Source organism: Ranitomeya imitator, chromosome 2 (assembly GCF_032444005.1).
Source record: "Ranitomeya imitator isolate aRanImi1 chromosome 2, aRanImi1.pri, whole genome shotgun sequence".
In the NCBI taxonomy this organism is placed as follows: domain Eukaryota; kingdom Metazoa; phylum Chordata; class Amphibia; order Anura; family Dendrobatidae; genus Ranitomeya; species Ranitomeya imitator.
Window position 1 is genome coordinate 277,304,160 of NC_091283.1, and position 27,718 is coordinate 277,331,877.

At 42.7% G+C, this 27,718-nt stretch overlaps 1 protein-coding gene across 1 annotated transcript in view; it reads right to left on the reverse strand.

Moving 5' to 3' along the window:
- Positions 1–1,013: 1,013 nt before the first annotated feature.
- Positions 1,014–27,718, reverse strand: part of LOC138666916 (zinc finger protein 665-like) — a 57,821-nt gene continuing 31,116 nt past the window's right edge. Inside the window, exon 6 of the mRNA XM_069755102.1 lies at positions 1,014–4,351. Coding sequence (XP_069611203.1) covers positions 2,472–4,351 — 1,880 coding nt within the window. The 3' untranslated portion in view covers positions 1,014–2,471. The remainder of the gene's footprint in view (positions 4,352–27,718) is intronic.

Genomic DNA, 27,718 nt, shown 5'->3' on the forward strand with positions numbered 1-27,718 from the left:
AACCTAGATAGCGTATGGATAGCCGCCGAGGAGTGGGGGCGCCACTATGCGCAGGTCCCTAGGGTGCCAACCCCCATGTGAGGCAGGTTTTCAGAAACATAGCACCTCTATTTAGCTGTTCATAAGCATTTTTGGATTACATCATACACATGCCCTTCGCTACTATGGTTGCACACGTCCACATATAGTCCCTATCTCCTATTTCTTTCTCTCCCTGTGTATTGTAGGGATTAATAGGGCAAGTTAGTTAGGGATAGCCTCCGTTGAGTGGGGGCGCCCTCTGTGCAGGACTTTATGGTGCCAACCTCCACGTAGGAAGGGTTTCAGTAATCCAGCTTCCTTATAGGGTATACAGGATGCATTTGCGTCTATGGTCTGTGGTGTCCCCTATGATGAATTTCATATATATCGTAATAGCCCTTATGGGCATATCTTTGATTTTTGTATTTATTTTTTTGTTTTTCCTCTCTGGCATCTCAGTTCCCCAAATTTTTACGTTGCTACACTTACAAACCGGAGTAAAATCCGGACCATGACCTTGGATAAATGGAGCAATACTTCTAAAGATATAGTTTGACTCTGTTTCTTATGGGTGTCTGATTTTGTTATACGTGCTAGATAGCACGCTCATTCATCCCTGGAGGACAGTCTCCGCCTGGATCACATTTCTGGTGGCGATTGCCTACATTTTTTATGACCTCATCTAAGTCTCTTCTGGTTTTAGTATGCCCATTATGAAAACGCCTCTACAAATGTTTGCATTCCACCGCGCTTCTCGTATGCGGTCCACGCTGCGCACATGCGCATTGAGTGTCTCGGGCAAACCGGAACTGAGGTCATATGGACCGGAAGCAGGGTACACGCCGAGGATGGCGTGCGCTGTATTGCGATCCGGTGCATCATTACATTAAGGAGACACAACCGAGCGGCAGGTAACACAGCCTCGTAGGTATCCCGGTTATTCCCCTGGGTAGGACGAAACGCGTTGGAAGACGCTACCTCGTATCAGGAGGCCGAGCACCCACAGCACATGAATAAGAGGTGGGTGAGATCGTACCATACTAGCAATGTCACCATTCAGCTAAAGGCATCTAGATGTAGCAGAGCTGGACTCATCGTGAGACACTCGGTAATGAACTACGGCGGACAGGAAGTATTTATGATGGTTTATTATTTTATTTTGCTTGCAGGAGATTGAGGGATTCAGAGATTAGGCGATGCAGTAAGTATGATTAATTTTATTCTGGCTGTGTCTTTATTTACCATGTAACTATAGGATTAGTAATAAATAAGTGTAATATAGATGCTTCTCCATTACTAATCCATGGGCTTGATGTCACCTGACAATACAAAGGTGACATAAACCCCACAAATATTACCCCACTTGCCACCGCCACAGGGCAAGTGGGAAGAGCCAGGTAAAGTGCCACAATTAGCGCATCTTTGGATGTGCCAATTATGGGGCGACTGCGGGCTGCTATTTTTAAGCTGGTGAGGGCCAAAATCCATGGGCCTCACCAGCCTGAGAATACCAGGCCGCAGCTGTCTCCTTTTTCCTTGCCTGGTTAACAAAAATAGGGGGACTCCACGCCGTTTTTTTTTGGAGGGGATCCCACTATTTGTGCTAACCATCCATGGTAAGCAGACTGCTGCGGCCTGGTAATATCAGGCTGGTAAGATTCTTGGATATTGGATCCTTACCAGACTGAAATAACAGTCCCAGTAGTCTGCTTTACTCTCGCTGGTTAATTAATATAGGAGGAACCATGGCCATATTTTTCTAATTATTTAATTATTACAAAGGAAAGGACCTCTCTGTGCTTTGCTTCACTTCCTGTGTCATGTATTTCTGGCTGTGTCATAAGATTCACCATTATATAAATTAGTACACATGCGAAGTAAGCTGCGTTCCCGCAATTAATACGCATATGACTAGGAAGATGTTGTGGTTTTACCACATCTGATGATAGTGAATGGGAAATTTACCCAGCAGAGACGAAGAGTCTCCACTACATAAATTGACATGCTGCGGTCTGGAAAGAAGTGCTGCATGTCCGTCTCTGCGGGTGAGCTGTGAGAGTCGGTGCACGCCTAGTGGACATGGGATTTCTTGAAATCCCATCCACTATGCTGTTACAGCTGGATGCTGCAGGTTGGACATTGCGGATGAATGCAGGGCCCAACGCGCAGTGAACATATCCCAATATATCTATAAACAGGAAATCACTATATTTTTCCTTCCCAGAAGCCAGCTTTCAATTAGCTTTATTCCAAGTGACACAAAAACATATGCAATGAAAAAACGCATCAAATACACATGTAAAAAATGCAGGTGACCTGCCAGTGACCTCAGGTGCAAATTTTACCTGCATCAAATCCTGAGCAAATACTGAGCCATTCGTGACTGTGGAAATATCAAAAAGGATTATCCCTTATGAGACTTTTATTGTGACTAAGGAGAGATGTTTTCTTCACAAAACATTTCCCACATTCTGAACAGAAAAAGTCTTCTCCCCTTTGTGGGTGTTTTGGTGACCAAGAAGAATTGATTTCTTCACAAAACATTTCCCACATTCTGAGCATGAAAAAGGCTTCTCCCCTGTGCGAGTTCTCTGATGTTTGAGAAGAACTGATTTATCTGTAAAACATTTCCCACATTCTGAACATGAAAAAGGCTTCTCCCATGTGTGAGTTCGCTGATGTGATTTAAGATGTGTTGTAGTTTTAAAACAATTCCCACATTCTGAACATGAAAAAGGCTTCTCCCCTGTGTGAGTTCTTTGGTGTCTTTCAAGAATCGATTTACGGTTAAAACATTTCCCACATTCTGAACATGAAAAAGGCTTCTCCCCTGTGTGAGTTCGCTGATGTGTTTTAAGATGTGTTGTAGTTTTAAAACAATTCCCACATTCTGAACATGAAAAAGGCTTCTCCCCTGTGTGAGTTCTTTGGTGTCTTTCAAGAATCGATTTACGGTTAAAACATTTCCCACATTCTGAACATGAAAAAGGCATCTCTCCTGTGTGAGTTCGCTGATGTGTTTTAAGATGTGTTGTAGTTTTAAAACAATTCCCACATTCTGAACATGAAAAAGGCTTCTCCCCTGTGTGAGTTCTTTGGTGTCTTTCAAGAGTAGATTTATGGTTAAAACAATTCCCACATTCTGAACATGAAAAAGGCTTCTCCCCTGTGTGAGTTCTTTGGTGTCTTTCAAGAGTCAATTTATGGTTAAAACACTTCCCACATTCTAAACATGAAAAAGGCTTCTTCCCTGTGTGAATTGTTTGGTGTCTATCAAGAATCGATTTACGGTTAAAACATTTCCCACATTCTGAACATGAATATGGCTTCTCCCCTGTGTGAATTCTATGATGTTTGAGAAGATCTGATTTCATCATAAAACATTTCCCACATTCTGAACATGAAAATGGCTTCTCCCCTGTGTGAATTCTCTGATGTGTGAGAAGATATGATTTAGTTGTAAAATATTTCCCACATTCTGAACATGAAAATGGCTTCTCCCCTGTGTGAAATCTCTGATGTGTGAGAAGATATGATTTAGTTGTAAAATATTTCCCACATTCTGAACATGAAAATGGTTTCTCCTCTGTGTGAATTCTCTGATGATTGAGAACACTTGATTTAGTTGTAAAACATTTCCCACATTTTGCACATGAAAATGGCTTCTCCCCTGTGTGAAATCTCTGATGTGTGACAAGATATGATTTAGTTGTAAAATATTTCCCACATTCTGAACATGAAAATGGTTTCTCCCCTGTGTGAAATTTCTGATGTTTGAGAAGGCTTGATTTCGCTGTAAAACATTTCCCACATTCTGAACATGAAAAAAGCTTCTCCCCTGTGTGAGTTCGCTGATGTGTGATAAGTTGTGATGTATATCTAAAACAATTCCCACATTCTGAACATGAAAATGGCTTCTCCCCTGTGAGAGTTCTCTGGTGACGAACCAGATGTGATTTCTTATTAAAACATTTTCCACACTTGGAACAAGAATAGTAATTCTCTACTGTGTGAATTTTTTGATGTTTTACAAATGATTTTTCGAAAGGAAAACGCTCTTCATATTCTAAACTTGAAAATGACTTTTTTGCTTTATGACCAGTTACTTTTTGACTGCTTATTTTGTGACTTTGATTTTCCTTAATAGTCTGTAATGAATCAGAAGACAGGACCTGTTTGAAAGGATCAGATGAGAGATCATCGCTGTGAAGGGATGATGGTATATCTGGAGTAATGGCATTTACTTTAATTGTATCCTGTGGAATCTCAAGATCATCTGATTTAAAAATTGAAGATGTCAGCTGTCCTTTTGGTCTCCTGGTACAGTCATCTGCCAAGAATAAAATCAAACAAATTTTGAATAAAATATCCTTGACTTATATTTTTGAACTTTTCTACTTAAACTGTCTGTAAAAATAGCACGTTAAGTAAAATATTGATTTACCAAGACATTGACAACTCACAGGCCAATAGGAAATCTCATAAGATTGTCGAGTAGATCATGGTACTCCACTGTTTGTTCACTCTGCTTCCCAAATATCGAATTAAAAGCCACCAAACTGTATTGCAGGCAAAAATAATACCAATAAAAACTTTAGTCATCTGATATTAAGTCCCCACTCAGGTCCATCATCGGTCAGTGGAAAAACAGGTTTCCACATTATTAATGGCTCAAAGTCTTTTGAAAAGCAACATGGCTTCAATAAACCAATCCAGCAATATCAGCGCTGCTGGAAGGTGCCAGATACAAGCTTGTTCTCCTCTGGTTCAGTCCTCTGTGCTCAGCTCCTGGCTTCTGTTTAAATCACCTGTTGCGACCCGGACTCGTTTACTGACTACTCTTGCATCTTCTGATTAGGTATTTTCTCTGCCTTCCTGGTTCTGACCCGGCAACCTGAATTTTCTTCTTCCCATCTCATGCAACAGAACAGAAGGTAAAAATGTGGCCCAAGCGTAGGGCTCTTTGTGCAGGTCCAAATCCATGTATATCCTTTAAAGGATGATGCGCAAGGAAATTCCATGGAATATGATGAGCAAGGCAATCACTAGGATATGGAAAACGGAGTAGATAGCGACAATCCTGTTTGTAGTAGCCATCTATTGAGCTGCCAGGTGACCATGAACAGCACCCCAATATATTTTGTCTCCAAACTATTCCAGCAAGAATTAGATTCGAATAGCTAAATGGCGCTCCTTCTCTTTTTAACACCGCCATGTGCCCAGACAGTGGAATACAACCGTATATAGGTATTGCTGGATTCAAGAGAAATGAGAAAATTATTTGCAAGGTCCATTAGTTTCTTATTACACTTTTTGATGAATTCCAATGTTATTGCCACATAAAATAACACATGTCAAATTTGAAATATGGGACCCGATTAGGAAAATAAAACTGGCTGCTGGAAGTGGTTAATTTAGAGTATTTTGGGAAATAACTTCTGCAGTCAAAAATAGACAATACTATCTACTGAAATTATCAAACTCAAATGTATTCATCAGTAAAACATGAGTAACTAATGGTGAAACTTCTCTGGAATAATTACAGTATGTGGCTTGGAAATCCCATTTTTTTCGGCAGTCTAACAGTCGCAAAACATGCGGCCGCAGGGACTCAAACTTGTCATTCAAAAATAGAGAAATTATAGTTTACAGGGAAAAAATGTTAAACAATTTACTGTATAATAACTGGTATATAAGGCAAAATTTAAAAAGTATTTATTAAAAAATTAGATTTTCAAGTCAACCGAAATTGATTTTTTTTTATATAAAAAACTTGATATCTGAAGGTCACAGAGGAATTATGGAGTATGCTGGTTTTATCAGCCAGGTATTGCTTGACCATATTTGAAAACTTTTCATCCTTGTCAAAAATACACAGACATCAGGGCCTGGATGCTGGCAGGGTGTCATGAGATTAGACCAGGCCTTTGACAGTGTACCCCTGCATCTGCTGTACCTGGTGTGTGTCTCCCTCGCCTTTCCTCCTTGGTTGGGCAAGCTGCCCCCTGCTGCTAACGTTGTCTGATGGGAATTTTGTCAACATCTTTTCTTTCTGGACTTCTGGTATAGCACCATTTTAGTATACCTCTCCACCTCAGAAGGGAGTTAAGAAAAAAAAGTTCATCCAGTCTGTTCAGCGCTTCCAGGTAACAGGCACCAGGCAGGGGTATTACAAATCTTCAGTCATTTATTTAAAATAAAAAACAATATATAGAACAACGCGTTTCGGCTATATGCTTATTAAAAATAGCCTTCCTCAGGTATGATATTGCTTTATACGTTGCTAGAGTTATGTAGTCTACACAGGTCCACTTGAATAATCAATTATGTTAATTGATCAAGATCTGGTGGTTCTTCATTAGCTTATTTGCCGCTTAGTGGTTTTCAGTATATAGCCTTAGCTTATCCGTGTATAAGTTAAAATACATAATAATAAATAAAAAACACTTAAAACCATTAATTAGCATAAATACAATACATGTGGACAAAATTTGTATTGATGTCATTATCCATAAATACAATATACAGTGGGGCAAAAAAGTATTTAGTCAGTCAGCAATAGTGCAAGTTCCACCACTTAAAAAGATGAGAGGCGTCTGTAATTTACATCATAGGTAGACCTCAACTATGGGAGACAAACTGAGAAAAAAAATCCAGAAAATCACATTGTCTGTTTTTTTATCATTTTTTTTGCATTTTATGGTGGAAAATAAGTATTTGGTCAGAAACAAACAATCAAGATTTCTGGCTCTCACAGACCTGTAACTTCTTCTCTAAGAGTCTCCTCTTTCCTCCACTCATTACCTGTAGTAATGGCACCTGTTTAAACTTGTTATCAGTATAAAAAGACACCTGTGCACACCCTCAAACAGTCTGACTCCAAACTCCACTATGGTGAAGACCAAAGAGCTGTCAAAGGACACCAGAAACAAAATTGTAGCCCTGCACCAGGCTGGGAAGACTGAATCTGCAATAGCCAACCAGCTTGGAGTGAAGAAATCAACAGTGGGAGCCATAATTAGAAAATGGAAGACATACAAGACCACTGATAATCTCCCTCGATCTGGGGCTCCACGCAAAATCCCACCCCGTGGGGTCAGAATGATCACAAGAACGGTGAGCAAAAATCCCAGAACCACGCGGGGGGACCTAGTGAATGAACTGCAGAGAGCTGGGACCAATGTAACAAGGCCTACCATAAGTAACACACTACGCCACCATGGACTCAGATCCTGCAGTGCCAGACGTGTCCCACTGCTTAAGCCAGTACATGTCCGGGCCCGTCTGAAGTTTGCTAGAGAGCATTTGGATGATCCAGAGGAGTTTTGGGAGAATGTCCTATGGTCTGATGAAACCAAACTGGAACTGTATGGTAGAAACACAACTTGTCGTGTTTGGAGGAAAAAGAATACTGAGTTGCATCCATCAAACACCATACCTACTGTAAAGCATGGTGGTGGAAACATAATGCTTTGGGGCTGTTTCTCTGCAAAGGGGCCAGGACGACTGATCCGGGTACATGAAAGAATGAATGGGGCCATGTATCGTGAGATTTCGAGTGCAAACCTCCTTCCATCAGCAAGGGCATTGAAGATGAAACGTGGCTGGGTCTTTCAACATGACAATGATCCAAAGCACACCACCAGGGCAACGAAGGAGTGGCTTCGTAAGTAGCATTTCAAGGTCCTGGAGTGGCCTAGCCAGTCTACAGATCTCAACCCTATAGAAAACCTTTGGAGGGAGTTGAAAGTCCGTGTTGCCAAGCGAAATGCCAAAAACCTCACTGCTCTAGAGGAGATCTGCATGGAGGAATGGGCCAACATACCAACAACAGTGTGTGGCAACCTTGTGAAGACTTACAGAAAACGTTTGACCTCTGTCATTGCCAACAAAGGATATATTACAAAGTATTGAGATGAAATTTTGTTTCTGACCAAATACTTATTTTCCACCATAATATGCAAAAAAAATGATAAAAAAACAGACAATGTGATTTTCTGGATTTTTTTTTCTCAGTTTGTCTCCCATAGTTGAGGTCTACCTATGATGTAAATTACAGACGCCTCTCATCTTTTTAAGTGGTGGAACTTGCACTATTGCTGACTGACTAAATACTTTTTTGCCCCACTGTATATTCAGTGATTATATATAAAAAAAAGGTTTTCTCTAAAAAGCATAACAAATAAGTTTCATACATCTCATCTGTTTATACAAACAAATAAATCTGAAAAGACTATTCATTTATTTGATCATAGTATTCATTCTATATCTTTAATTTATGTAAAAACTCACTACATGCGTTCATTTTTGACCGCCAAGGAGAAAAAAAAACAAAACACCAAAAACTGGAAATTTAACCGTATCCCCCAACGAAGACCCTATGGTTTTCTTCATGGTCCTCATGACACTAGTTTCACTAACAAAAAAGTTTATGAACTAGCCTAAGGATATAACAATCTATGATAAATCTCAAATACACAACAAAATTCACCCTAGTGAATTGATGTCCACCAAGGACCATAGAACCAATATCAAAGTGAACATAAAACGATAATCACAAAGAAGAAAAAGTATAAAAAATAATTTTACTGAAAGTAAAAATAAAATATACAAAAAAGGAAAAGACAACTAATAATACTACACCATGTTACAAAATATATATTAAATGAGGAGACCAGATCCATATAATATAAAAGATACTAGAAAAATATACTAGAAAAATATATATGACCCTCCAAAGTGCAAAAAAGACCCAATAGATGACACTAATAATAAGCCATCCATCTCAATAAAGTGCATATGCATCAATGATAAATTATTCACTCCTTGAAAAAGCCACTTAGGCGAAACGTACGTTGGAGTCGGAGTCCTTGAGATTTTTCCAGAGATTTATGCACTTTTTTGTCTAGGTTAGACTATTTATCATTGATGCATATGCACTTTATTGAGATGGATGGCTTATTATTAGTGTCATCTATTGGGTCATTTTTGCACTTTGGAGGGTCATATATATTTTTCTAGTATATTTTTCTAGTATCTTTTATATTATATGGATCTGGTCTCCTCATTTAATATATATTTTGTAACATGGTGTAGTATTATTAGTTGTCTTTTCCTTTTTTGTATATTTTATTTTTACTTTCAATAAAATTATTTTTTATACTTTTTCTTCTTTGTGATTATCGTTTTATGTTCACTTTGATATTGGTTCTATAATCTATGATAAATCCTTAGGCTAGTTAATAAACTTTTTTGCTACTGAAACTAGTGTCATGAGGACCATGAAGAAAACCATAGGGTTTTCATTGGGCGATACGGCTAAATCTCCAGTTTTTGGTGTGTGTGGGTTTTTTTTTTCTCCTTAGCGGTCAAAAATGAACGCATGTAGTGAGTTCTTACATAAATTAAAGATATAGAATTAATACCATGATCAAATAAATAAAAAGTCTTTTCAGATTTATTTGTTTATATAAACAGGTGAGATGTATGAAACTTATTTGTTATACTTTTTAGAAAAAACTTTTTTTTTTGGATATAATCACTGAATATACAGTACAGACCTAAAGTTTGGACACACCTTCTCATTTAAAGATTTTTCTGTATTTTCATGACTATGAAAATTGTCCATTCACACTGAAGGCATCAAAACTATGAATTAACACATGTGGAATTATATACTTAACAAAAAAGTGTGAAACAACTGAAATTAAGTCTTATATTCTAGGTTCTTCAAAGTAGCCACCTTTTGCTTTGATGACTGCTTTGCACACTCTTGGCATTCTCTTGATGAGCTTCAAGAGGTAGTCACCGGGAATGGTTTTCACTTCACAGGTGTGTCCTGTCAGGTTTAATAAGTGGGATTTTTTGCCTTATAAATGGGGTTGGGACCATCAGTTGTGTTGTGCAGAGGTCTGGTGGATACACAGCTGATAATCCTACTGAATAGACTGTTAGAATGTGTATTATGGCAAGAAAAAAGCAGCTAAGTAAAGAAAAACGAGTGGCCATCATTACTTTAAGAAATGAAGATCAGTCAGTCCAAAAAAATTGGGCAAACTTTGAAAGTGTCCCCAAGTGCAGTGGCAAAAACCATCAAGCGCTACAAAGAAACTGGCTCACATGAGGACCGCTGTTATGATGCGGTGGTTTAGGAGCAACATGGAACGAGCTCTGAAGGAAGTGGTATCTGTACTGACCGCAGTCCCTAAGCTCAACACCACACTAGAAGTAGCCGTGGGATGTACCTGTCACTCCCTAGACATCTCGACACAGCCTAAGAGCTAACTAACCCTAAAGATAGAAGCAGGAAAACTATCTTGCCTCAGAGAAAATCCCCAAAGGATAGATTAGCCCCCAACAAATAATGACTGTGAGTGGAGAGGGAAAAGACATACACAGAATGAAACAAGAATGAGCACAGGAGGCCAGTCTAGCTAGATAGATAGGACAGGATGGAATACTGTGCGGTCAGTATAAAACACTACAAAAATCCACGCAGAGTTTACTAAAAACTCCACACCTGACTAAAGGTGTGGAGGGTAAATCTGCTTCCCAGAGCTTCCAGCAAGACAGAATTAATTCATACTGATAAGCTGGACAAACATAGAAAACACAGAACGGATATGTCCACAATCTGTGGACAGAAAAGCGCAAGCAAGAACTTAGCTTAGCTGAACTGGTCAGGATAACAGGGAAATCCAAAGAGATGTGAATCCAACCAGAAACCATTTACAAGTGGCACAAGCTGAAGGGAAAGCCAGGCTTAAATAGCCGAGCAGAAACGACGATCAGGTGGAAGCAGCTGAAGACAGCTAACTCCAAGGAGCAGCCATACCACTAGAAACCACAAGAAGGAGCCCAAGAGCAGAACTCACAAAAGTGCCACTTACAACCACCGGAGGGAGCCCAAGAGTGGAATTCACAACAGTACCCCCCCCTTGAGGAGGGGTCACCGAACCCCCACCAGAGTCCCCAGGCCGATCAGGACGAGCCAAGTGAAAAGTACGAACCAAATCGGTGGCATGGACATCGGAGGCAACAACCCAAGAATTATCCTCCTGGCCATAACCCTTCCACTTGACAAGATACTGAAGCCTCCGCCTCAAAAAACGAGAATCCAAAATCTTCTCAACCTCATATTCCAACTTTCCCTCAACCAACACCGGGGCAGGAGGGTCAACCGAGGGAACAACGGGCACCACATATCTCCGCAACAAAGATCTATGGAAAACATTATGAATGGAAAAAGAGGCAGGAAGAGCCAAACGAAAAGACACCGGATTAATAATTTCAGAAATTTTATAAGGACCAATAAACCGAGGCTTAAATTTAGGAGAAGAAACCTTCATAGGAACATGACGAGAAGACAACCAAACCAAATCCCCCACACGAAGCCGGGGACCAACACACCAACGGCGCTTAGCAAAACGTTGAGCCCTTTCCTGAGACAACGTTAAATTGTCCACCACATGAGTCCAAATCTGCTGCAGCCTGTCCACCACAGAATCAACACCAGGACAATCAGAAGGCTCAACCTGCCCAGAAGAAAAACGAGGATGAAAACCAAAATTACAAAAGAAAGGTGAAACCAAAGTAGCCGAACTAGCCCTATTATTAAGGGCAAACTCGGCCAACGGCAAGAAAGACACCCAATCATCCTGATCAGCAGACACAAAGCATCTCAAATAGGTCTCCAAGGTCTGATTAGTTCGCTCAGTTTGGCCATTAGTCTGAGGATGAAACGCCGAAGAAAAAGACAAATCAATGCCCATCCTAGCACAAAAGGGCCGCCAAAATCTAGAGACAAACTGAGAACCTCTGTCAGACACAATATTCTCCGGAATGCAATGCAAACGAACCACAAGCTGAAAAAATAATGGAACCAGATCTGAGGAGGAAGGCAACTTAGGCAGAGGTACCAGATGGACCATTTTAGAGAACCGGTCACAAACAACCCAGATAACAGACATCTTCTGGGAAACAGGAAGATCCGAAATAAAATCCATGGAAATATGCGTCCAGGGCCTCTCAGGGACCGGCAAAGGCAAAAGCAACCCACTAGCGTGGGAACAGCAAGGCTTGGCCCGGGCGCAAGTCCCACAGGACTGCACAAAAGCACGCACATCCCGCGACAAGGAAGGCCACCAAAAGGACCTAGCAACCAAATCTCTGGTACCAAAAATCCCAGGATGACCAGCCAACACTGAACAATGAACCTCAGAAATTACCTTACTGGTCCATCTATCAGGAACAAACAGCTTCCCTACTGGACAGCGGTCAGGCCTATCAGCCTGAAATTCCTGAAGCACCCGCCGCAAATCAGGGGAGATAGCAGAAAGAATCACCCCCTCCTTAAGAATGCCAACCGGCTCAAGGACTCCAGGAGAATCAGGCGAAAAACTCCTAGAGAGGGCATCAGCCTTAACATTCTTAGATCCTGGAAGATACAAGACCACGAAATCAAAATGGGAGAAAAACAGGGACCATCGAGCCTGTCTAGGATTCAGCCGCTTGGCCGACTCGAGGTAAATCAGATTCTTATGATCAGTCAGGACCACAACACGGTGATTAGCTCCCTCAAGCCAATGTCGCCACTCCTCAAATGCCCACTTCATAGCCAACAACTCCCGATTGCCGACATCATAATTGCGTTCCGCAGGTGAAAACTTTCTGGAAAAAATAGCACATGGTTTCATCAAAGAAGCATCAGACTCCCTCTGAGACAAAACGGCCCCTGCCCCAATCTCAGAAGCGTCAACCTCAACCTGAAAAGGAAGAGAAACATCCGGTTGACGCAACACAGGGGCAGAAGTAAATCGGCGCTTAAGCTCCTGAAAGGCCTCAACAGCCTCAGAGGACCAATTCGTCACATCAGCGCCTTTCTTCGTCAAATCAGTAAGGGGCTTAACCACACTGGAAAAGTTGGCAATGAAACGGCGATAGAAATTAGCAAAGCCCAAAAATTCTTGAAGACCCTTCACAGATGTGGGTTGGATCCAGTCATGAATAGCCTGGACCTTAACAGGATCCATTTCTATAGACGAGGGAGAAAAAATAAAACCCAAAAAAGAGACCTTCTGAACTCCGAATAGGCACTTAGACCCCTTCACAAATAAAGCATTATCACGAAGGATCTGGAACACCATCCTGACCTGCTTCACATGAGACTCCCAATCATTGGAAAAAATCAAAATATCATCCAAATATACAACCATAAATTTATCAAGATAATTGCAGAAAATATCATGCATGAAAGACTGGAACACAGATGGAGCATTAGAGAGCCCAAATGGCATCACAAGGTATTCAAAATGGCCTTCGGGCGTATTAAATGCAGTTTTCCATTCGTCACCCTGTTTAATACGAACAAGATAATATGCCCCTCGGAGGTCAATCTTAGTAAACCAACTAGCCCCCTTAATCTGAGCAAACAAATCAGTAAGCAAAGGCAAGGGGTATTGGAATTTGATCGTGATCTTATTAAGCAGATGATAATCAATACAGAGTCTCAAGGAGCCATCCTTCTTAGCAACAAAATAGAAACCCGCTCCCAATGGTGACGAAGAGGGACGAATATGCCCTTTCTCCAAAGATTCCTTAACATAACTCCGCATGGCGGCATGCTCTGGCACAGACAGATTTAAAAGTCGGCCCTTAGGGAACTTACAACCAGGAATCAAGTTAATAGCACAATCACAGTCCCTATGTGGAGGGAGGGAACTGGACTTGGGCTCCTCAAATACATCCTGGAAATCCGACAAAAATTCAGGGACCTCAGAAGAGGGGAAGAGGAAATTGACATCAAAGGAACGTCACTATGTACTCCTTGACAACCCCAACTAGTCACCGACATAGTTTTCCAATCCAGCACCGGATTATGTTCCTGTAACCATGGAAATCCCAGTACAACAACATCATGCAGGTTATGCAACACCAGAAAACGGCAATCTTCCTGATGTGCAGGAGCCATGTACATAGTCATCTGTGTCCAGTACTGAGGTTTATCCTTGGCCAAGGGTGTAGCATCAATGCCCTTCAAAGGAATAGGGCTCTGCAAAGGCTGCAAGGAAAAACCACAGCGTCTGGCGAATTCTAAGTCCATTAAGTTCAGGGCAGCGCCTGAATCCACAAATGCCATGACAGAAAAGGACGACAATGAGCAAATCAGGGTCACAGATAAGAGAAATTTAGGCTGTATAGTACTAATGGTAATAGACCTAGCGACTCTCTTAGTACGCTTAGGGCAATCAGAGATAACATGAGCCGAATCACCACAGTAAAAACACAGCCTATTCTGACGTCTGAATTCCTGCCGTTCTATTCTAGTCAAAATCCTATCACATTGCATAGGTTCAGGACTTTGCTCAGAGGATACTGCCATATGGTGCACAGTTTTGCGCTCGCGCAGACGCCGATCAATCTGAATGGCTAGAGACATAGATTCGCTCAAACCGGTAGGCGTAGGAAAGCCCACCATAACATCTTTAAGGGTTTCAGAAAGACTTTTTCTGAAAATAGCAGCCAGAGCCTCTTCATTCCATTTAGTGAGCACAGACCATTTTCTAAATTTCTGGCAGTATAACTCTGCCGCTTCTTGACCCTGACACAGGGCCAACAGTGTTTTCTCAGCATGCTCAACAGAGTTAGGTTCGTCATACAATAATCCGAGCACTTGAAAAAATGCATTTACATTCAATAATGCTGGATCCCATGTTTCAAGAGCAAAAGCCCAGTCTTGAGGATCACCACGCAGCAAGGATATGATGATTTTTACTTGCTGAATGGGATCACCAGAAGAACGGGGTTTCAAAGCAAAAAACAATTTGCAGCTATTTTTAAAGTTCAAAAACTTGGATCTGTCCCCAAAAAACAAATCAGGAGTAGGAATTCTAGGTTCTAAAGCCGAAGTCTGGACAACATAATCTTGGATATTCTGGACTCTTGCAGCAAGTTGATCCACTCGAGAAAACAAACCCTGAACCTCCATGCCAGAGCAGATATCCTGCACCACCCGTATATCAAGAGGAAAAAAAAGACAGAACAGAGCACAGAAAAAAAAATGGTTCAGAACTTTTCTTTTTTCCTTCTTTTGAGATGCATTTAATTCATTTTTGGCCACTTGTACTGTTATGATGCGGTGGTTTAGGAGCAACACGGAACGAGCTCTGAAGGAAGTGGTATCTGTACTGACCGCAGTCCCTAAGCTCAACACCACACTAGAAGTAGCCATGGGATGCTCCTAACTCTCCCTAGGCATCTCGTCACAGCCTAAGAGCTAACTACCCCTAAAGATAGAAGCGGGAAAACTATCTTGCCTCAGAGAAAATCCCCAAAGGATAGATTAGCCCCCCACAAATAATGACTGTGAGTGGAGAGTGAAAAGACATACACAGAATGAAACAAGAATGAGCACAGGAGGCCAGTCTAGCTAGATAGATAGGACAGGATGGAATACTGTGCGGTCAGTATAAAACACTACAAAAATCCACGCAGAGTTTACTAAAAACTCCACACCTGACTAAAGGTGTGGAGGGTAAATCTGCTTCCCAGAGCTTCCAGCAAGACAGAATTAATTCATACTGATAAGCTGGACAAACATAGAAAACACAGAACGGATAAGTCCACAATCTGTGGACAGAAAAGCGCAAGCAAGAACTTAGCTTAGCTGAACTGGTCAGGATAACAGGGAAATCCAAAGAGATGTGAATCCAACCAGAAACCATTTACAAGTGGCACAAGCTGAAGGGAAAGCCAGGCTTAAATAGCCGAGCAGAAATGACGATCAGGTGGAAGCAGCTGAAGACAGCTAACTCCAAGGAGCAGCCATACCACTAGAAACCACAAGAGGGAGCCCCAGAGCAGAACTCACAAAAGTGCCACTTACAACCACTGGAGGGAGCCCAAGAGCGGAATTCACAAAAGACCGCCCAGGAAAGGAAGACCAAGAGTCACCTCTGCTTCTGAGGAGAAGTTTATCTGAGTCACCCGCCTCAGAAATCGCAGGTTAACAGCAGCTCAAATTAGAGACCAGGTCAATGCCACACAGAGTTCTAGCAGCTGACACATCTCTACAACAACTGTAGAGGAGGAGACTTTGTGCAGCAGGCCTTCATGGTACAATAGCTGCTAGGAAACCACTGCTAAGGACAAGCAACAAGCAGAAGAGACTTATTTGGGCTAAAGAACACATGGAATGAACATTAGACCAGTAGAAATCTGTGCTTTGGTCTGAGGAGTCCAAATTTGAGATATTTGGTTCCAACCACCGTGTCTTTGTGTAACGCAATAAAGGTGAACGGATGGACTCTACATGCCTGGTTCCCACCGTGAAGCATGGAGGAGGAGGTGTGATGGTGTGGGTGTGCTTTCAGGGTGACACTGTTGGGGATGTATTCAAAATTGAAGGCATACTGAACCAGCATGGCGACCACAGCATCTTGCAGCTGCATGTTATTCCATCCGGTTTGCGATTAGTTGGACCATCATTTATTTTTCAATGGACAATGACCCCAAACACACCTCCAGGCTGTGTAAGGGCTATTTGACCAATAAGGAGAGTGATGGGGTGCTACACCAGATGACCTGGCCTCCACAGTCACCAGACCTGAACCCAATCGAGATGGTTTGGGGTGAGTTGGACCGCAGAGTGGAGGCAAAAGTCCCAACAAGTGCTAAGCATCTCTGGGAACTCCTTCAAGATTGTTGTAAGACCATTTCCGGGGACAACCTCTTGAAGCTCATCAAAAGAATGCCAAGAGTGTGCAAAGCAGTCATCAAAGCAAAAGGTGGCTACTTTGAAGGGCCTAGAGTATAAGACATAATTTCAGTTGTTTCACACATTTTTGTTAAGTATATAATTCTCCATGTGCTAATTCATAGTTTTGATGCCTTCAGTGTGAATGTACAATTTTCATAGTCATGAAAATACAGAAAAATCTTTAAATGAGAAGGTGTATCCAAACTTTTGGTCTGTACTGCATATTGTATTTATGGATAATGACATAGATACAAATTTTGTCCACATGTATTGTATTTATGCTAATTAATGGTTTTAAGTGTTTTTTATATTTTATTATGTATTTTAACTGTTTAAACTTTAAACACGGATAAGCTAAAGGTACAGTCACACTAGACGATATCGCTAGCGATCCGTGACGTTGCAGCGTCCTGGCTAGCGATATCGTCCAGTGTGACAGGCAGCAGCGATCAGGCCCCTGCTGTGCTGTCGCTGGTCGGGGAAGAAAGTCCAGAACTTTATTTCGTCGCTGGATCTCCCGCAGACATCGCTGAATCGGCGTGTGTGACACCGATTCAGCGATGTCTTCGCTGGTAACCAGGGTAAACATCGGGTAACTAAGCGCAGGGCCGCGCTTAGTAACCCGATGTTTACCCTGGTTACCATCGTTAAAGTAAAAAACAAACACTACATACTTACCTACCGCTGTCTGTCCCCGGCGCTGTCCTCTGCACTCCTCCTGTACTGGCTGTGAGCGTCGGTCAGCCGGAAAGCAGAGCGGTGATGTCACCGCTCTGCTTTCCGGCTGACCGACGCTCACAGCCAGTACAGGAGGAGTGCAGAGAAGCAGAGCGCCGGGGACAGACAGCGGTAGGTAAGTATGTAGTGTTTGTTTTTTTTACTTTTACGCTGGTAACCAGGGTAAACATCAGGTTACTAAGCGCGGCCCTGCGCTTAGTTACCCGATGTTTACCCTGGTTACCGGCATCGTTGGTCGCTGGAGAGCTGTCTGTGTGACAGCTCTCCAGCGACCAAACAGCGACGCTGCAGCGATCCGGATCGTTGTCGGTATTGCTGCAGCGTCGCTTAATGTGAAGGGGCCTTAAGGCTATATACTGAAATCCACTAAGCGGCAAATAAGCAAATGAAGAACCATCAGGTCTTGATCAATTAACATAATTGATTATTCAAGTGGACCTGTGTAGACTATATAACTCTAGAAACCTATAAAGCAATATCATACCTGAGGAAGGCTATTTTTAATAAGCATATAGTCGAAACGCGTTGTTCTATATATTGTTTTTTTATTTTAAATAAATTACTGAAGATTTGTAATACCCCTGCCTGGTGCCTGTTACCTGCGAGCGCTGAACAGACTGGATGAACTTTTTTTCTGAACTTCTCACCTCGGTGTCTCCTGGCTGAGAGATCCGTTGTATCCAGACTATAGCTGCATATCAGGGAGACAAGGCATCTCATTCAGACCACAAAGGTCGATACGACATGATACAAGCCACACCAAAGGTGAGCAATTTAGCCTTTGAAAATGGAGTTGAACGGAATAATATGCACTTAGATCTGCGCCCTATTTCCTGTCTTTTTCCCCTCTCCTAGACCCTGAAGCCTCGGGGTCATATTTCCACCTCAGAAGGGAGAGATGCAAAGTTCTCCTTGTAGCGTGGGTTTAGCAGGGTGTACAAACAGTACTTTTTTTTTTTAATCAAATAGATTTTTATTGATTTATAAAATGCAATAAACATTTAACAATAACACGTGTTTTTCAATTCCCCCCCCAGCATTAACCCCCCTTTACCCATCCCACCCCCCTTCATCCCCATCCCTCCCCCCGTTCCCACTTAGACAGCTCACGTCCTTCTTTTAACATGTCTTGTAGCATAATATATAATGTCCTTCACTATGAATTTATAAACCATTATTTTATAGGCGAAACCTCCTCAGGCCTATTTTCCTTTAATCTCCTCCTAACCTAATTCCAACCAAGGCGTCCACAATTTGTCATACAGAACCATTTTCCCTCTTTTCTGATATACTCCCTTTTCTAAGGCTATGACCTTCCCCACATACTTGATGTATTCTCCACTCGAGGGAGACTCCTCTTTCATCCAATTTCTTGCTATGACCTTTCGAGCCATGTATAGCAGTCTAGCGATTGCTATTTTCAATGTGTTATCTACAATTATCTCATCCACATATCCCAGCATGCACACTACTGGTTCCCTTGGAATAACACATCTATACACCCCTTTTATCCGGCTAAGAACCACTAACCAAAAAACAGTCAACCTCGGACACGACCAGAGCATGTGGAACATTCCAGCATTATTATTCCTACACCTAGGGCATTCCGAATCGGGTCTCAACCCAGCTCTATATAGAACATCCGGAGACCTATATAATATGTGTATGACATAAAGCTGAGAAAGTCTACATGGCTCATTCATTGATAGCTTCGGTACCCATTCTAAAACAGATTCCCATGTTTCATTCTCCAAGCGACCCAACTCTCTTTCCCATTTAGCCCTCACCCCAAACGGATAACCCAATAAGTATGGAGTAAGTCCTTATATAAGGAAGAGATAACACCCCTCGATGTTCCCGCTCCGCAGATATATTCCAATACAAAGTCACTTTGGATTTTGAGGCAATCCCCCCATTCTGAGCCAAAAAGGCATGTCGAACTTGTGCATATTGATAATCCCTGGATGTCTCAAGGCCATGCTCAGACTGCAGCTGCGAAAAGGACTTCAACTCCCATCGCTCTAAAATCTGATAAACATATCGAATCCCTTTAGCATGCCATCCTGATATACAGTCATGGACAAAAATTTTGAGAATGAGACAAATATTAATTTTTCCAAAGTCTACTGCTTCATTTTTTCTAATGGCAATTTGCATATACTCCTGAATGTCAGAGTGATCAGCTTAACAGCAATTACTGTACTTGCAAAGTCAATATTTGCCCAGAAAATGAACTTTAACCCCCAAAACACATTTCAACATCATTGCAGTCCTGCCTTAAAAGGAGCAGCTAACATCGTTTTAGTGATTGATCCATTAACACAGGTGTGGGTGTTGATGAGGACAGGGCTGGCGATCAATCAGTCATGATTAAGTAAGAATGACATCACTGAACACTTTAAAAGGAGGCTGGTGCTTGGTATCGTTTCTCTTCAGTTAACCATGGTTATCTCTAAAGAAACACGTGCAGCCATCATTGCACTGCACAAAAATGGCCTAACAGGGAAGAGTATCGCAGCTACAAAGATTGCACTTCAGTCAACAATCTATCGCATCATCAAGAACTTCAAGGAGAGAGCTTCCATTGTTGTCAAAAAGGCTCCAGGGCGCCCAAGAAAGACGAGCAAGCGCCAGGACCGTATCTTAAAACTGTTTCAGCTGCGGGATCAGACTACCAGCAGTGCCGAGCTTGCTCAGGAATGGCAGCAGGCTGGTGTGAGTGCTTCTGCACGCACTGTGAGGTGGAGACTCTTTGAGCAAGGCCTGGTTTCAAGGAGGGCAGCAAAGAAGCCACTTCTCTCCAGAAAAAACATCAGGGACCGACTGATATTCTGCAAAAGGTACAGGGAGTGGACTGCTGAGGACTGGGGCAAAGTCATTTTCTTTGATGAATCCCCTTTTTGGTTGTTTGGGACATCTGGAAAACAGCTTATTCGGAGAAGAAGAGGTGAGCACTACCACCAGTCTTGTCTCATGCAAACTGTAAAGCATCCTGAAACCATTCATGTGTGGGGTTGCTTCTCAGCCAAGGGAATCGGCTCACTCACAGTCTTGAAGAAGAAGGGTCAACACTGCAAATATTGACTTGCTGCATTAACTCATTCTAACTGTCAATATAACCTATTGGTACTCATAATATGATTGCAATTATATTTCTGTATGTGATATAAACATCAGACAAACACTAATAAAATCCAGAGGGCAGCAGATCATATGAAAATAAAACTTTGGTGTCATTCTCAAAAATTTTGGCCATGTCTGTACATCCCATTGCCAAAAATTTGGGTAAATTATTATTAAACCATAGTGGAGAAAACCTGGTAAGACAAGTGACCCCACAAACTTGTTTGACTCTTACCATATTTTATTTATCAAAAGCAATGGTGGATATATTTTCCCAAGCATCCCAAGGGAGCCATCCCCTAAACACTGTACCGCCGGACTTCTTTTGGTAATCTTTTCTATTATGCCGGGGTCACACTTGCGAGTTTTACGTACGTAAGAGCGCATAAATTACGTGCGTAAAACTCGCATAACATACGGCACAATGATTCTCAATGGGTCTAGTCCTATCAGCCGTATATTACGGATCCGTAATATACGGCGTTCTACGGCCGCACAAAATCGCAGCATGCTGCGTTTGTCAGCGTATTGCGCAAAAAATACGCCAATGCAAGTCTATGGGAGAGCGTATAATACGGAATGCATACGGACCATGCGTGTGACTTGCGAGAAATACGCAACTCACTGGCAGATGTCTGGAATTGTCCTAAGGCCTGAATCAGGCAGGTGAGACATGCTAATTAGCTGAAAAGGCCAGACAGTGAACCCGGAAGTCTGCTGCACGCCTCCACGGAGTGAGAATCAGCATGGCCAGCATAATAAATGTCGACATGCTGATCATTTTGGTCCAAGAGAGGCCTGTGATCTGGGACCAAAGAGACCCCAACTATGCCAACAGGGCACAAAAAGAGGCAGCATGGAGGAGTGTGTGTGGGTCCCTCTTCCCACATTATGACCAGCAGCCACGTTCGGCACAGCGACAAATAAGTAAGTACACCCATGTTTGAAATGTAATGTTCTTGTTAAACAGCAGGCCCTTACTACTTTGAATTTCTAAACCTGAATTATTAATTAATCCAGAAAGTAATAGAAAGCACACCAGTAGATACATGGTGTTGTACATGATAAACGGATTTCAGTAATGTTTTGAATAGGTGTCCCTTACTAACAGTGTTTCCCAGTAATTGTGCTTTCTGGGATAAAGGGTAGCGGACTCTGTCCTTGTGGCCTTGCTTCATAATTGTGTGAGTTTTTCAAATGTAATAATAAATGTGATCAACAAATGCCTATTTCTATGCTACACTTAAATCTGTGTAGTCAATTACACCTTGTGTGAGCACTCTGCATAATGGGCTAATAAATGTGTTTAATTTTTGTTGTTTCAGTGGGTGATGTTACAACAAGGTGGCGGAGTATCCGTGACCAATATAGGTGGGAGAGGCAGCAGCGGGAGAGAAGTGGAGCCGGGGCACCTCCTAAAAAACGGAAATACGTGTATTTTGACCGGCTCACCTTTCTGAACCCCAGCATGGACCTCAGGCCATAAGTAAAAACATCACAAACTTTTTAAATTTTTTAAGTTGGAGAAATGATTACAAATAAAATTTAAAATAAATAAATTTTTATTTTTCAGAACTCAGTCTAACCTCACTGACAGGGAGACAGGGTCTGACTCTGAACTGGTCATTGACCCAATTGGTGAAGGTGAAGAGGTGGCTGGTCCATCTGCTGCTCCCTCAGGCTCCATCCCTCCAGGATCCTCCTCATCTGGCCAGCCAGCTCCAGCTGCAGCCGAACAACAGCAAGAGGCTCCACAGTTCGCATCAGCAGCATCATCATCAGCAGCAGCAGCACCACCACCTAGCCAGGATGACCCTGGAAATAGCAGCAGCCCAACTGTTGCCCTGGAGCGATCCCCACAGGCTGCAGTCAGACCACAGCGTTCACGACGCAGGAGAGAGCTTCTCCAAAGCGGGAGAAACGTGGATGCTGGGGTCATGAACTATTTGGCACGGGTTCGAGAGGATGATGGGGAGGAGGGATTTACACGTAGCCTTGCCCAGTACTTACAGTCCATAGAGCGGGAGTTGAGGCTTCATGTGAGAGGGTGTTTTCAGATCCTTATTGATGCATGCACCCCCCCCCCAAATAACCCATACAATCTCTTGCAGATGATTGAACAGTGGCAGATGTCACCAGAAAATATTCTGCAGCCTCAGAGATTACAAGGCATGCATGCTCAACAAGGATCTGAAGCACCCCCTCCACGTCAGCCAATACCTCAACCCCAACCCACAACGAACCCACAATGGCAACCTCAGCACCATATGGCGGGATATCAGCAACCATCCCAATATGGCCACTTGTCCACGCCCAGTGCTGGAGGCTGGTCCCAACCTGGGTTTGGACAATATGGTCATTTTGGGTTGGGGTATGATTCCCGCCCATATGGTCATCAACTTCAGGGGTATCTCCAAAATCCTGTCCCCACTCTTCAAAGTGCCGAGCATCATAGCAGGCCTAATGTCCCTCAGGCAACTACAACATCCGCACAGGGTGCTGGACAATTGGGCCTACAAAGGCCACCTGATGCTGACCCTGAACAATCAACATCTCCAGCACCTACCTACCAGGACTTGTAATTTTTTTTGTTTTCTTTTTGTTTGGTTTTTTAATTTTAATTTAACCATTTTGTTTATTTTTTATCTTTGATTTGTATACACAATCTTGTGTTTGCTTGTGCTTACATAGCAATCTTGAATGTGGATGTTGTTCCTAATTTTATGGCCACAAAAAACTGTGGAATTTAGTAAAAAAAAGATTGGTTATGCCAAAACAATAACCAACACTAAAAAAAAGTTACATAAGTAAAATTTTCGTTAATAACAATCAAACTCTGGATGCACTCTATTCATTCTTACATCACAAACACATGATATGCTCATAACCATATGTGAAATAATTAAATACAACAGACCTAGTTTCAAAATTGGGAAACCAAAAATTTATATATCTAACTAATTACACATGCAAAATTGCATAGTCTTGCCAGGGAGTAGCACCTTGAGGAGTCAAAAAATAATTTGTCAAGACATCACGAACTTTGAGTCCAGAAAGTGGACGACGCGGAGGAGGAACATATGGGGTAGGCCTACTAACATTGCTCATGACGTGATCTTCAAAATTTGGAGAGGAACAATCATGTATTCTGGTGAAATTATGTAGAATAACACAGGCTTTGATCACTTCATTGATTGTAGCCTCACTCAGCTGAATGGCAGACTGAAGAACCCGCCATTTGGCTACAAGAATCCCAAAGGCGCACTCAACCAGTCTCCGTGCCCTGGCAAGTCTCAAATTAAACACCCTCCGCCGGTGGTCAAGGTTGCGCCTGGGGTAAGGCCTCCTGACGTGCCTCGTCAGTTGGAATGCCTCATCTCCAACCAAAACAAAAGGCACTGCTTCCGCATTGGAGCCTGGGAGTTGTTGTGGTGGTGGAGGTTCAACTGGTTGTCACGTAGCCGCCGACCCATTATGGACAAATTGAAGACCCTAGAGTCTCCAGTTCGCCCATAGGCACCAATGTCTACAATTATAAACCTGTAGTTGCTGTCAGCAACTGCTAACAGAACTACAGAGAAAAACTGCTTATAATTGTAGAATTGGGAACCAGAGTTCGGCGGCTTACGCACCGATATGTTTCCCATCCACAGCTCCAATGCAGTTAGGGAAGTCACAAGTATTTTTGAAACCAGTGGCGATTTTGAGCCAATCCTCCTGTTTGGGCTCAGGCATCACAACTTCCTGAAGTTTCTGCCATATTTGGGAACAGGTTGTCCTAACAATGCCTGAAATTGTCGACCGCCCAATCAGAAACTCCAGGTGTAGACCCGCATAGGACAAGCCTGTGGACAGGAAGCTGAAATGCAAGAAAAATGTAAAATAAACATTAACATGAGGACTAAGAAAACATGAAGAAGCACAAGTGTATATTTAATTTACTATGACATTATTTACAATATAAAAAGATTAATTTCACATTCTACATACTAGAATATTAACACCATTTTTTTGGATGTGCTTGTGGCTTCATGTCCAAGTAAAGTTACTGAAACATAGTAGGACACAACACATTTAAAAAACAAAAAACAAAAAAAAAACATACAGTATGTGCGAATGTTGAATACATACCGTAAGGTTAGGAGCAGACGCTCCTCAGCAGAGATGGCTTTTCTCATCCAGGTGTCCTGATAGGTGAGCCCAGGACGTAGGATCTCCAACAACATGTCAAAAGTCCTGACGGACATGCGACTATACAGGTAAAACTTGTCAGGATGTGCCCTCAAAGCTGAATATAGTCTCTGGAAATGTCCTTTACTCTGGCGTTGGGTCAATAGAGGATGTACCCACAATCTTCGTCTCCTCCTTCGCGGATCAACATTGACCGGATATGGCTGGCCAAAGCGACGAGACAACACCCAGTGAAGCAACACCCGCTGAGTTGTGCATAAATACACATGGTCAGACATGTTTGTAAGGTCAAAGCAACACAGCCAAAATATGCTAGAGAACATATAGGGCAGATGGGAGGGGTCCACCTGTTGTAGAGGGCTTAAATAGTGTTGTTAATGATGGTTTAAATGATTTGCAGGCCTGAAAACCGTTAAATGTCCATTTTGTGATGGTGCGTGAAAAATACGCCATACGGATCACATACGGATTACACACGCACAAGCACATGCGCAAAATACGCGACCACACCTAAGCAACGCATTAACTACGGAAGTAGATTTCGGGGACATTTTGGCGTATTGAACGCGTAGTACGGAAGTATAATACGTTCCGTATTGTCTTACGCCAAGTGTGACGCCGGCCTTAAGAGTTGTACCCCGTTGGGCTCCCAGCCCTTTAAATGTTGACATTGGGCCACAAGGAAATATATCTTAGGATTAGGCAAGGCCAGACCACCCGTGTCTTTAGGCCGCTGAAGCGTCTCCAACCTAATTCGTGGGTGCTGTCTCCCCCACACCAAACTTCTAAATAATGAGTTAATCAGTTTGAATTTCCCACGTGGTATCCAGATAGGTGAGTTATGAAGAACATACAATATTTTAGTCACCCAGCTCACCTCCCACATCATCCTCCATGAATAAAATTGATTTATTCCAGTTTATTTTTAGTCCTGATAGAGAGCCAAATCCCTCCATGAGCCTCATAGCATTGCTCAATGAGTCTTGCGGGTCTCCCAGAAATCGTCAGCGTAAAGCGCTATCTTCTCTTCTATCGACCCATATTTAAACCCTAAAACCTTGGTGGAGTTGCTGCTGCAACACTGACAGAGCAGTGGTAGCTGTAGCTGACTTGTGAAAATGGGCGCTCATGCCACGTACCTTGACCAGAAGCTCTGGCAACTCTGTGTAGGTTTTCAGCAACTGAGGGTTAGTGACAAGTTAAGTATCAAGTTCAGTTAGGTAAAGTGTGGGGACAGCGTGAGCATGTTACTCAAGGCAGTGCATTGTCAAACATCCTTCCATGCGAATCCATCAGTAGGCTTGGGAACCACGAGATGGACATTGGGGCCTTTAGGTGCTCTAAGCCTACAGAACTACAGGGAAAGAAGGACTTAAACTCTCAGAGGCAGGAGGTGATGGAATTCGGGTGCATTGCTTGTGCTGGAATTGCTAGTGCTAGCAGAGTTCGCGAGAGAGATGCTCTGCCCATACTGAGAACTAGGGCTAAGGTCAAGTCCGATACCTGTGGTCAAGACCTTTTTCAGGACTAGCGACCCGACGGGCACTCACTGGCAGCTGAACAGGGGGTTGGCCTGGATGGCTGGTGCTGGGGACAGCCTGTGACCCCGGCGAGCCATGAGAGCGGTACCAGTGGTGCTTGTAGGAGCTGGGCACTCTCAAGGGAAGACAAACAGGACATGCGGTCACGTGACCATGAGTTAGAGGGGTGGGCGGAGCCTAGCACCGCTGTCTGAGCCCACAGCGCAGGGCTGCAGTGGCATTGGGGGAAAAGTGCAAAAGGGAGAAGACACCCCAGGGATGTAAAAAGGGGTGACAGGAAAACACGTAGTCACACAAGCCAAAGTCAAAAACAGAGAGGTCGGCGCAGTACACAGGGGCAGTCAGAAGAATAGTCAGGACGTAGCAAGAGATCAGTAAACCAGAATGGGCAATAGACGGTACAGAAACGGCAGGCAAGAATCACAACAGGGACGGAACCAGATCAGAAACCAAACAAATAGACAGTAGTACATGCACAAAGCAGAGACACACCAGGGTCAGATGCACTCAGCCAAGGTTCAGAGTATAAACGACAAAGATTGGCCTCATAATGAGGAAGTAGGAAGTGGAGGAAATCCTGGTAGAAGTAAGGCCAGCAATCCTCTGTATCAGTAGCACATGTACCATGCCATGGTGGGACTCGGGCTCCGCCTCCAAAATATTCACTCAGAGTGCCGTCAGGCAAATGTAGCATCCCTGAGCACAATCAATTGTCCACCTGTTGGTCATTAAGTGGACAATCGCAGTAACCATGTGTAATGTGAATATAAAAATGGCTATTTTGAGTCAATATTGAAATATACTGAATGCATACAGACCATTACAGAGCAGCAGTTCTTGTCATACATTTACAGACAGACAATGCTCATTGTGACACAATCTTGAGAGCTGTTTATTTATTGTCTAAAGAACTTTCAGTTCACAAACAGTTTTACTTTTCAGTTTGTTATTGTAAAACAAGGTTTATTTAACCTCTGTCTGTGGTGGTTTTATCTAACCCTTGTGGGCTTTTTATGTATCCATGGGTTTAGAAGTCTCCAAGCTCCTCTCCTCTTCTCGTCCAACTACATGCACCGCCGACCCCATTCCCTCACACCTCCTCCAGTATCTCTCTCCAGTCATCACAACTCACCTAACTACAATTTTTAATCTCTCCCTCTCCTCTGGCATTTTTCCCTCCTCCTTCACTCTATCATTACTCCATTACTAAAAAAAAACTACCCTCTTTATTCCGATGACACACAACTATACACGTCATCTCCTGATCTTACCCCCGCTGTACTACAGAACGCCACTGACTGTCTGTCTGCAGTCTCCAACATCATGTCCGCTCTCTATCTGAAACTCA